Below are 12,765 nucleotides of genomic sequence, written 5' to 3' on the forward strand. Positions count from 1 at the left end.
TTATGGAGAAAACAAGGGCGCAAAGCATACATAATTGCATATTGCAGAATGTTTTGCCCCTTCTTCTAAAACCAACTTTTGTCAGAGAACAGACAAAGAAATTAAGCTAGACAGACCGGCATAACCCAAAGAAGCACTTGCAGGAGCAAACACAACATCTGCAGTATTTCAGAGCATGGATAAAAGACACAAAACATACACAGTCTTGGTTAGATGCGCTCTCTTAAGATTCATTAGAACTGAAAAACAAACCCAGGCATGGGCTAAAACCAAAGTCCATGCTCCTTTTTTAGCTCTAACGAGTAAAAAAGATGTTTTCTTTTTATGCTTCTGTTTCTTCTAGTTTCTCATCTCCTGTTTCCTCATCTTGCTCTATCACCACTATCTCCAGCTAAAAGAACACGGGATGTCAGTCTCCAATGCAGAAATCTTTGGTGGCCCATAGTATGGACAGAGAGGAAGATTGTGCAGGTGGTCAGACCAACACTCTGCGATACTTTGAAAACAAGATATACTAGACTGTTATCAGGATGCCAGGCGGGCTTGGTGTAAGAATTAGCTAAACACCAGACATTCTATCAGTCTAATTTAGAATCAATCTTGCTTTTTAGTGATGATAATAAACTTGCAAAAACATGAGATTCATTTGTATATTTTAGCATTTTATTTCAGTCCCAGAATGCAAAACCTGACATTGGAACCAGTTTGATTTTTTTGGTGATTGAAGATATTAAGCACTACAAGAGCATTGAAATTTCGATCTGATTAGGATAAAAATTCCTCAGGATCAAAACACTTCTTTTTTTCCCCCTACAGTTTTACTAATTGTGTGCTACTTGACATTGCAGAGTTATTCCACAGCATGATAGTAAAATATGTGAAGTGTATTTTACTGTTAGAAATTATCAACTCATTCTATTTGTTTTTCATGTGTTCGAGGTTATTAAGAGAATAAAAAATTATAACTGATATGCATAAGTTAAAAGGGTTAGTTCAACTACAGCTGGTAGGCTAAACCACTAAGCAATATTTTGTACAATAGATTTTTTTTTTCTACTGAACATACATAAAAGAAATCATGAATATATAACTGATTTAAAAGCAGACTGAGGGTATAATAACCCTTGAAAAATAGGGGAGCCATGAAAAAGGTGAATGTGGAATAGTTTATTTTCAGAAAGACTGGATTATTCTAACCACTGTAAACCAGATAAAGTAGATCAGAGGGAGTGCTACCAAACATACTCATCAGAGACCTTTGCTTTATGGGAAATGAACTGCCCTGGCTCACTGTTCCCGAGGAATTGTATTTCTTATACCCATAATTCAAATCCTGAAAAAACAGGATGATATTTTCTAAGCAATAGCTGAGGACAACAAATATCTTTTTAGTCAGTGTCAGGTTTCTGAATTTAGACCACAATTAGGATTCTGAAATTAAAAAGCACATATTAAATACCAATATATACTTGGGACAACGTTCCTACAAGGAATATATTAATTTTCAAATGGTGGCATACTGTCCTATATATGTCCAAAAGTATATTCATGGCCGCCTTCAGAGGTCTTGGCTTTTATCCCTCCTTGATGCTTTCTTAATGACCCTCATTGAACAGTAACATCAAGTACCTGATGTTCAATGAAGATCATTAATTTTTTTTCAGTTAAATGGAAGATGTATACTCCTACAGCATATGACATCCATTCATTCTTAGCAAGAAATGTACTTCTTAAATCAAAAAGGGTTATTATAGACCTCTGTATAATAACAGTGTCAACTAAAGGGAAGCACATATGCACAGCTTCATATTCCAGAGAGCAGCAAGTGTCACTTGCCCTTACTGAGCTCTATGGACGGTGCTAAGACCTGATGCAACAGTAATTTGCTTGATTTCTGATACTAATAGACAAAAAAAAAGTATCCTGCTAGCTTTAAGATCAGGGATATTTTCTTGTCATTGAAACAAGGGCTGTTCTACCCATGCAGGGACTCGTGGCTTGGTGAAAGTGTATGAACTGCCCTACACTTGACATGCAGTTCAGTTCTGCAATGTTTCTATGCAGAGGTAAATAAAAAGAGAGGATCCAATCACCTTCCCCATTCTTACAAGTGGTAAAGCAGAACTGGGGGCATGAGGAGTCTTTCTAGGGTGTTAGTTCTAGATGCATAATTATGAAATGTAAAACATTCAACTTCAACTCTTTCATGACACATATCCTATTGAAGAGCTCTGTTAACAGAGCTAGGATTAGGGACTTTATCTGAGCCAGGGTACAGCTACACCCACAGTTTTTGAGGGCTTGGATTCAAACACAAGTTGTTGCAGCTTGGTCAGTTGCTGTGTGTCAGCTAAGCCACGATGCTGGACGGTGTACAGGCTGCTAGACTAGAGAACATTTTAACTATAAACTCTGTGAGAGAGACTTGATTTACAGTAAGCAATATCTGTCAGGATTCTACCAGCAATTTGTTCAACAAACACAGTGAAGATGAACAAATGAGAAGTTCCTCAAACTTCTGAAACCATGAACCATTATAAAATGGGAAACCAATTAATAAGGTAGAATTGTAACACCAAACAATTGGCTGGAAGATGTGAGAAGAAACATGATCATTGAAAGCTTGAATGAAACAAGATAGAAAGAATATCCCTAAACTTTTTATTCCTATTTGAAAAAATCCTGATGCTTCAGTAACTTGTGGGATCAGCACCATGTATTATTGTGTTGGAATAAATGCAGGCATATGTAGAGTTAGAGTATGATTGCTGTTTTATTAATCCACAAGGGCATCAAGCTATAACTAACATAAAACTCTAAGCAGAAATCTAGACCTTACTGAACATAATGGAATTTTTGCTATTTACTTCAGCGAGGTCAGAATTTTAGTCCATATAAATTTGCTTTTTCAGGGCATAATCCCAATTTCCATTGAAGCCAATAAAAGGTTTCTATTGACTGTAACTGACCTTTCATTAGGGCAGAAGTTCCCTTACAAAAGACTGTTGTCACTGCTATATTCCTGCAGACCTTCTTCACCATTATACTTGTTATGGTCACATTCCTGAAGCTGCTTTTGTCTTCTTTTACTTGAGATAGCATTAACAAGGCCTGTTTGTCAAAGTTTCTAATGGGCTGCTATGATCTGAAGCCACCAACAGCCCTCTTGATTTTTTTTTTCTGTGTGATTTTGTGCAACATTTTCTTCTTTGCTTGTTTTCCTCTTTGATGTCTTTGAATAACCTGGATGAGAAGGCAGGATGTACTGGTCTTACTTTTTCAATTTTTTTTTTCTGGTATGTTGTCAGTGAATAGGCAGAGCAGAAGTTTTTTCTGTGTTTCTTTTCACTTTTAGATTTACCATTGCAATTTGTGCTTCTTCTTGTTTTAGTCTTTAAAAATTATTTTCTCTCCTGTAAAAATCAATCAAGATTTTTAGCTGCATTTTGTAGTCCTCCATCAAATACAACCTTTTCGGTTTGTTGCTTTCTCAAGTCCTGCTTCTACTTTTCAACAGGGCTTTGCAAACATTACTTTAGCTTCCAGCTCCTCTTCAAAATATTGCATAATATTGCTTTTTTTTTTTCCCCATTGTAATCGCAAGCAATTATTTCCTATGTTGTACTGGAAAATCTCCTGCATTGTCTATTATGGGGAACTGCAGTTCTGCTGGGTTTTTCCTTCTACAGTCAGCGCATGCAAGTTCCTGAATTTTAGCTTTAATTTTATGTTAACTAAACAAGGAGGATTTTATCTTTCTAGTTCAGTTTGAACTTGATTTTCTAGGATGGACAGGTTGCTGTGAAGTGTTGGGGTTTTGCGATTTCTTTCTCTTGTTTTTTCTACAAAGTTTTCTTCCAAATGCTAAAAAAAAATTGAGCATCTCTCTGGGCAAAGATATGAACCACTTCATCTTAGAATCATAGAATCATAGAATGGTTAGGGTTGGAAGGGACCTTCAAAGGTCATCTAGTCCAACCCCCCTGCAAGGAGCAGGGACATCCCTGACTGGGTCAGGTTGCTCAGAGCCTCATCCAGCCTGGCCTTGAACGCTTCCAGAGATGGGGCCTCCACCACCTCTCTGGGCAACCTGTTCCAGTGTTCTATAACCCGCATCGTAAAAAATTTTTTCCTAATTTCTAATCTAAATCTACCCCCCTCTATTTTAAAACCATTACCTCTCGTCCTATCGCAACAGGCCCTACTAAACAGCCTATCCTCATCTTTCTTGTAGGCCCCCTTGAGGTACTGGAAGACCGCTATCAGGTCTCCCCGGAGCCTCCTTTTCTCCAGGCTGAACAGCCCCAACTCTCTCAGCCTGTCCTCATAGGAGAGGTGCTCCAGCCCTTTTATCATCTTCGTGGCCCTCCTCTGGACCTTCTCCAACTGGTCCATGTCCTTCTTGTGTTGGGGGCTCCAGAACTGGACACAGTACTCCAGGTGGGGTCTCACCAGGGCAGAGTAGAGGGGGAGAATCACCTCCCTCGACCTGCTGGCCACGCTTCTCTTGATGCAGCCCAGGATGCGGTTGGCCTTCTGGGCCGCAAGGGCGCATTGCCTGCTCATGTTAAGCTTCTCATCCACCAGCACTCCCAAGTCCTTCTCCTCAAGGCTGCTCTCAATCCATTCCCCGCCCAGCCTGTATTTGTGCCTGGGATTGCCATGACCCAGGTGCAGGACCTTGCACTTGGCCTGGTTGAACTTCATGAGGTTGGCACGGGCCCACCTCTCCAGCCTGTCACGGTCCCTCTGGATGGCATCCCTCCCTTCCAGCGTGTCGACGGCACCACACAACTTGGTGTCGTCGGCGAACTTGCTGAGGGTGCACTCTATCCCACTGTCCATATCGCCGACAAAGATGTTGAACAGGGCCAGGCCCAGCACGGACCCCTGAGGGACGCCACTCATGACCGGTCTCCACATGGACATCGAGCCGTTGACCACCACTCTCTGAGTGCAGCCATCCAGCCAACTCCTTATCCACCGAGTGGTCGTCCATCAAACCCATGTCTCTCTAGTTTAGAGAGAAGGATGTCGTGCAGGACAGTGTCAAAAGCTTTGCACAAGTCCAGGTAGATGATGTCAGTTGCTCGTCCCTTGTCCACCGATGCCGTCACCCCGTCATAGAAGGCCACCAAATTGGTCAGGCACGATCTGCCCTTGGTGAAGCCATGTTGGCTGTCACCAACCACCTCCTTGCTCTCCATGTGCCTTAGCATGGTTTCCAGGAGAATCTGCTCCATGACCTTGCCAGGCACAGAGGTGAGGCTGACCGGCCTGTAGTTACCTGGGTCTTCCTTATTCCCCTTTTTAAAAATTGGGTTATGTTCCCCCTCTTCCAGTCATCGGGGACCTCACCAGACCACCACGACTTCTCAAATATGATGGCCAGTGGCTTGGGAACTTCATCTGCCAGTTCCCTCAGGACCCGCGGATGGATCTCATCAGGACCCATGGACTTGTGCACCTTCAGGTTCCTTAGATGATCCCGAATCTGCTCTTCGAGTACAATGGGCAGTTCTTCATTCTCGCAGTCCCTGCTTTCACCTTCTACAGCTTGGGCGGTGGGACAGGAACTCTTGTCGGTGAAGACTGAGGCAAAAAAGTCATTGAGAACCTCAGCCTTCTCCATGTCCTGGGTAAACAGGACACCAGTTCCCTTCTGGAGGGGGCCTACATTTACCCTGGACTTTCTTTTGTCCCCTACGTACCTATAAAAGCTCTTCCTGTTACATTTTATATCCCTGGCCAGATTCAGTTCTGCCAGGGCTTTGGCCTTCCTTACCTTATCCCTGGCCACTCGCGCAGCCTCTTTGTAGTCCTCCCAGGCTACCTGTCCCCACTTCCACCCTCTATAGGCTTCCTTTTTCACTTTCAGTTGGTCCAGGAGCTCCTTGCTCATCCACGCCGGCCTCCTGGCCTTTTTGCCCGACTTGTTTTTCATTGGGATGCACCTCTGCTGAGCTTGGAGGAGGTGCTCCTTGAATATGGACCAACTTTCCTGGGCCCCTCTTCCCTCCAGGGCCGCCTCCCATGGCACTTGGCCCATCAGGTCCCTGAAGAGGCCGAAGTCCGCCTTCCTGAAGTCTAGGGCTGAGAGCTTGCCGTGTATTTTCCTCGCTGCCCCGTGGATCTTGAACTCCACCATGTCATGGTCGCTGCAGCCAAGGCTGTCCTTTAGTTTCACATCCCCGACCAGTCCCTCCCTGTTGGTGAGCACAAGGTCGAGCATGGCACCCCTCCTTGTCGGCTCCTCTATCGCCTGCAGGAGGAAGTTGTCATCCACGCATTCCAGGAACCTCCTGGACTGCCTGTGCCCTGCCGTGTTGTCTCTCCAACAGATGTCAGGGTGCTTGAAGTCCCCCATGAGGACCAGGGCCTGTGACCGTGAGACTGCTCCTATCTGCCTATAGAGCACTTCGTCTGCTCTATCCTCCTGGCCAGGTGGCCTGTAACAGACCCCTACCGTGACGTCCCCTGTCCGTCCCCATCCTCTAATCTTGACCCATAAGCTCTCTGTCAGCTCCTCCTCCATCCCCAGGCAGAGCTCCACACACTCCAGCCAGTTGCTGATGTAGAGAGCGACACCCCCTCCTCGTCTCCCCTTCCTGTCTTTTCTAAAAAGCCTATACCCCTCCATGTTGACGCTCCAGTCGTATGTGTCATCCCACCACGTCTCCGTGATGCCAATGAGGTCGTAGCCCTGCTCGTGTGCAAGCATCTCCAGCTCTTCCTGTTTATTCCCCATGCTGCGTGCATTGGTATAGAGACACTTCCGCTGGGCCCCCGACAAAGCCGACTTGCTGGCTGGAGTGACGGGGTGCTATTGCACCGCAGTTTAGGTTTATTTGCACTTATCTGTGATCCCTCCTCAGCTTCGGGACCCTCGGTGCTGGCACTGGCGCCATGCTGACAGCAGGACTTATAATGTGCAGGTATACTTTCTGAGCTATTCTCAAATCTAATTTAAACTTGAAGATCTTTCATCCAGAGCATGACTTTGAACAACACGAAAAGAAAAATGCAAAGTCCTGAACCTGGGATGGACTGACTCCCTTCAGTGGTACTGGCTGGGGACTGACTGGCTGGGCTGTTGCTTTGCGGAAAGGACCTGGGGGTCCTGGAGGACAGAAAGCTAAGCATGAATCAGCAGAGCACCTTATGGGCTGTACTAAAAAGTATAGTCATTAGATCACAGAAAGTCATTATTCCCCTTCACTCATCACTCTTTAGATTGTATCGGAATCTAATTTTAGGCTGCCAGCATGGGAAATACATTGATAAACTCAGCGAGCTTAACAGAGGTCTGTCAAGACAGTCAGGGGCTTGAGTACGTGCCCTGTGAAAGGCTGTGGGACCAGACTTGTTCAGCCTGAAGATGATGTGGCGTCAGAGGTCCTATCAGCATAACTGCAAAGAGGTTACTGCAAAGATGAAGCCATGAGCTGCACAATCAAAACAAGGAAATTCCAACTGGATAGAAAGGGAAAAAAAAATCACTGTGAGGATAATTAAGCCCTTATTCAGAATAATTGGAGCAGGACACTCAGAGAAGCTGTGGAAAGTCTGATCTTGAAGTTTTTCAAGATCAGCTAGACAAAAGTGCTAAGCAATTTTCTTTGAGTCAGTTTTGATGCTGTTTTGAGCATGAGATGGCACTAAATTATGTCCTGGAGTCCCTTCCAACCTGAATGATTCTATGAACATCTTGTTTCTGTAAGCCAAGAGAACAATTATGCATAAAAGATGTAACAAGCGAAGAGCCACACAGCCAAGTCTGGAACCCCACTGTGCTGGATGCTGATAACGGGAGAAAGTCCCTGCGTTTATAAAGCTTGCAATCCAACCAGCTAAACTGGACATACAGTGAGAGTAGGAACTTAGTAAGGTGAAGCTATTTTCTTGAAGTGATTCCTGTCTCCAGGCTCTCATGAGTCCTAGTCCAGTGCTTGCACACTGGACCACACTGCACTCACACTGTCTGCATAGGTCTCTCAGTTTTCTGAAGATGAATGTTTCATAAAGCATATTCTATTTCAGAGAGAAGTGGTCATTCAGAAGATTAAGGTCTTTTTCAAATAGGATGTTCATCTCTGCCAGGTGGTATGTTAAGTCTGAGCCATAAATATCTTTTATTTCCTCAGTCAGATAGTGCGGTGGAAATGCAACTTGTCATTTTTGACTTCCAGTTTCAAGAGCACCAAGCAAGTTCTTGAATTTGTTCCTTCATTTCTGAGTAATTGATATATATTCCTGCATATTAAACACTCAAAATGTAAATGACGCAAAATTACTTTGTTTATCATTTTGGATAGTTGATTTTATTTTTTTTCCCACAAAAATGTATCTAAGTCAACCTTCTTATGCCAAATGCACTTTACCTTCCAGAAACTTCAGGGACTATTTAAAAACTTTACAGAGCTTGATACTGTTGTTGGCTGTCATATATTACATAGAAGCTCTCCCTGTTTTCCTGCTCTCCAGTTGCAGTTATCCTCCTATCTTCCCTTGCAGACCAAGCAAGGTACTTTCGGACTGAAGATTTATACTGCCTTCTATTGTAGACATACAGTTTTGTAAGAGCGAATTAAATGTGGCTGTATTTGGGTTACTACCCTTTTATTAGGAAATGCTAGCAGGACATGTTGCAAGGGGAGCAGAGTTTTTCAAATCCGACTCTGAATTTAAGAGGCAGCTTGCAGATAGTCTTTTACATTAAAAAAAACATACAAGTCAATCATAAATGCAGTCAGTCACTGAAACTTCCAAAGAATTATCTGGCTTCACTGTAGGCACAGATAAATTAGAGATTATGGGTCTAAGTCTCGTTTAGCACCAGGGTAAATCAGGAGCGCCATCACTGAAGTCAACAGATCTCAACAAGAAAAGAATTAGGCCCTATGGCTTTTAATAAGAGGAATACAAAGCATTTAATTACAAGGAATTGAGCTGAAGCTCCCTTCCCCTACACAGAGACATATGCACATGGTCTCTAGTAAGGTTTGTCTCCTGTACTTCTGTTATGCTGATCCTGACCAGATACTACCTGTGTACAAATAACAGGGACTTAGATGCTACAGGGATGGGGGCCATTTAGGTTTTAATACACGAAATGGTTAAAACAGCGGTAGAGCTGTAGTTCAGTTCTGCATTGAAAAACCTCACGAAACCCCAAATATGCTGCAGTTTTTGACCTACACGTTATGACTCAGAAGGAAAAGAAACAAAGAAAGGAGTTAATTTTCTGTGCTAGGCAGGGAGTTTCTCACCTAAGCAATACCTCTTTGAAGGGGTAAAATGCACAGCACATGTAAATAAACAACTGCTGGAAATTCCGGTAATACAAATGTATTTTTAAATTTCCACTTATGTGAACAACTTTATACGTCTATAAAAGACTTTGAAATAAATAACACAAAAAGCTACACGTGAATCACCCTCTATGAAAAAAAAGCAGGGGCAAGATGAAGACCCCACTCATGGAATATAAATAATAGTTCAGGAACAATCAAGTGTTGTACCAGATTATTTTAACAAAAATGGAAGTACTTACAGTCTAAGTGACTATGTCTGATGCCTTCCACATCTTCAGCATGAATGAAGTGGTAACATCTCTTTCCTACAATATCTACAGGGGTCAGATCCATGTAATCACTAATCCTAAAAATGAAAAAAAATACAGCCCATAATTCAAGAAGGAAAAGAATAAAAGAACTGTCAAATGACTTAGAAAGTGAAATGTGCTGAGAAGTTTTTTCACCACTTTGTGGTGGTGAATTAGTAATTTGAATGGAATATCTGTACAAACAAGACACAGCCTTAAAGAAAAAAATAGAAATAAGATGTTTTTTAAAGAAACCTTGAAATAATTTTATCCATTTAAGTAAGTAGAAAGTTAAATTCTTGTGCATATTCTCCCTGTAGTGTAACACCAAGACAATATAATTCCACAAAATTGTAAAGCATTAGCAACAACCCAAAATCCTCATTAAAAGATCAAGATGATTCAAGGTTACATAATAAAGAAAAAACATCTTATGTTTATACCAAATGATTAGAGACACATTTCATTTCAACAGATTGGTCTTCTATTGGATATATTCATGAAAAAGCTCTTCAACCATTTCTTGGCACCAAGTCCAAACTGATATTTCAAGGGATATAATTTAAATGCTGAGACACACAGATGCCTCAGGGTGTTATCTTTTTTAGTCTAATTCATTTGGGAGCTCAGCTTTCACTCTGGGCCCTTTCAACTGGGACTTTGTTGTTTATTACACATAGAAACTTTAAAACCTATTCTGCAGACCTTTGTGTGCGTGAGTCTCAGTGTGTGTGTCTGTGTGCTTGTGTCTGTGTTCGTGTGTAAACTTCTGTCATGGAGTGTCAAGATGTCAATGTCCTTAAATGCAGTACAGAAAATAACAAAACAATTGGAAAATGCCTTGCTCAAACAGGCATTTAAAAGTATGTTTTCTAGAAATAGAATAATTTTTTAGGGTTTAAAATATGCTGCAATAACTGGGGATAAGCCCATTTTGAAATTGTAAGACATAATTGCTATCCATTTAAGAGAGCTGTAAGAATCATCAAGCATCTTGATATAGCCAGATAGCCGAAACTACTGCAGTGTGGTCCTGACAGAGGTCAGAGGGGAGGCTAAAGCAGAAACCGAACTGCATAGGTCTGGGGAGTTCCCAGGAGGCAGAGGGGGTGAACACAGCCACTGAGGCACTGACTAGCAGATGTGTTTGCCTGGATGGGTGAGGCAGGGAGAATGCATAGACCAGAGCCCCCTCACCAAAAACCCAACCCAACCCAACCCAAACCAAACAAAAAAAAACCCAAACACAACAGTCTTATCCCACTTCCATGACACTGCATGTTCAAGGATCTGCACTTTCAAGTTATAGCACTTAATTAAATGTGGGATACCCATCTGGGGATGTTTTTCACAAACCACAGTTGGAAAGCACCTCTTCGACCTTCTCACAGAGGACACAGTTCACCAGGATAAAGACAAGTCTGGAATGGTGGCAGTGTGACTCCCTATCCCTCCTGCTGAGTTCCTCCACTTTGGTTGCACAGTGAATTATGGGCTGGGAAACAAAGGACCTGGGATCTCTGCCCAGTGATAAGAAACCTCACCAGAAGGAATGGAGTCTGAGATTTAAAGGTTCCTATCCCCTGGACTGTATATTATCTTTTTATACCAAGCAAAGTGAATAAAACGTCCATGGAGTAGGAACCAGAACCCAAGTTTCTCCCTCTCCCATGACTACACTCCCCTCACTAGCACACTTTGCTGTCTCTTCTCCGGCCCAAGAACTGTGTGTTTCTGTTAGGAGGAGGCTCTGCTTCAAGATTAATGAAAAGAAATCCCACCCTTTCCAGCCTAGCAGAAAGCAGCAGTCTCCAGGCAGGCCACTGCCCTGCGATGGCTGCGAGTGCTACAGCTCAGCTGTATTTTGTTTCTCTGCAGCAGCATGTTTGCGTAAAGTCTCCACAGATAAAGATGAACGCAGCAAGGCAACTGTGGAAGCAGATTCACAACCCCTTAAGTTTAAGGATAATACTAAGAAAAAGCTATTTCAAACAGACATACAGAGGACATTTTTTTTTTTTAATGAAAAAGGCTGAAGAAGAAATAGAAAGAATATCCAGATGTAAGTGATGATCACTGGCAAGCAATGACACCAAAACCAGAAGCAAAAGAAATTACATCAAATAGGACAGCCATGCTTATATCAAAGGTACCAAAGATGGAAAATAAATAATTTGCATGGAGAAAAGAAAGAAAGAAATATTATAGTATATCTTAGAGGACTATCTAGGAGACAGATCTTGTGGCTCCCAAGTCCTTCGACAAAATAAAGCAACAGGTTGATGGGTAGGAACTCAGTTCTGCTGAATACACAGACTTGATCCTGTGAAACACAAGCATGGGCTTATGTTTGAGCTGATCAGTGGTTCCACTGACTTACAGGACTGTTAACATGACTGAAACTTAAAGGTAAGTATATGGTACAGCGATTTGCTGAATTAGGACCAAATTGTGCAGACATCTGCAGGCTTGAAGCTCTCTACACAAGGTTGTTTCTGCATATCTGAAGAAACTATTGGCAACTGCTGTCATGGACAACAGATCAAACCTCTTGCATTTGGAAAACATGATGTCCACTGGGTTATTTCCTTCTGGGCATATATTAGCAGATACAGCTTTAGCAGTCCACATTAAACTGGGCTATAGGCTCTCTCCAGGTGGTCTCCAATCACTAATAGTTGACACTGAAAACATACAGACTGATGTACTCTAGCAGCAGCTTCTTTATTTTGCTTTTAGTTATTTATCACCATTTAAGATTATTTGTCCTCTGCAGGTGCTTTTCTCACTCCACTGACTAATAAAGAAATTCTAGACTTTTTTAGGCTAGATAGTTTAGATTACATGAATCCTACATATGGAAAACAGATATGGATTAACATACCACTTTTTTCGGGCAACAAAATTTTACATCCCTATTCAACACTCTCAGAACAAACTATTACTTGTTAGAAAGAGCCAGTGCACTAGCTAACGGATCTTGTCTCAAAGGGAAGCTACCTGTTCACTTGTTTGTGCACTGAGTCCAGGACTCTGATGTAAATCTCTTCATTCAGAGGAAAGTAACAAGATGCACCCAAAGACCTGAGTAATGACACTCCTGCTCCTTGCTGTTGCAAGCAGGCAACCACTTGGAAAACTAGGAATACTCTTCATCTCAC

General features: G+C 42.3%; 1 protein-coding gene across 4 annotated transcripts in view; it reads right to left on the reverse strand.

Moving 5' to 3' along the window:
* Positions 1-12,765, reverse strand: part of NPAS3 (neuronal PAS domain protein 3) — a 623,781-nt gene that overhangs the window by 19,991 nt on the left and 591,025 nt on the right. For all 4 annotated transcript variants that reach the window (XM_086749858.1, XM_086749857.1, XM_086749860.1 and 1 more), the window contains one exon: positions 9,554-9,660. In XM_086749858.1, the coding sequence (XP_086605984.1) occupies positions 9,554-9,660 (107 nt within the window). The remainder of the gene's footprint in view (positions 1-9,553; positions 9,661-12,765) is intronic.

The sequence above is a fragment of the Chlamydotis macqueenii genome, chromosome 5 (assembly GCF_036417535.1).
Source record: "Chlamydotis macqueenii isolate bChlMac1 chromosome 5, bChlMac1.mat, whole genome shotgun sequence".
In the NCBI taxonomy this organism is placed as follows: Eukaryota; Metazoa; Chordata; class Aves; order Otidiformes; family Otididae; genus Chlamydotis; species Chlamydotis macqueenii.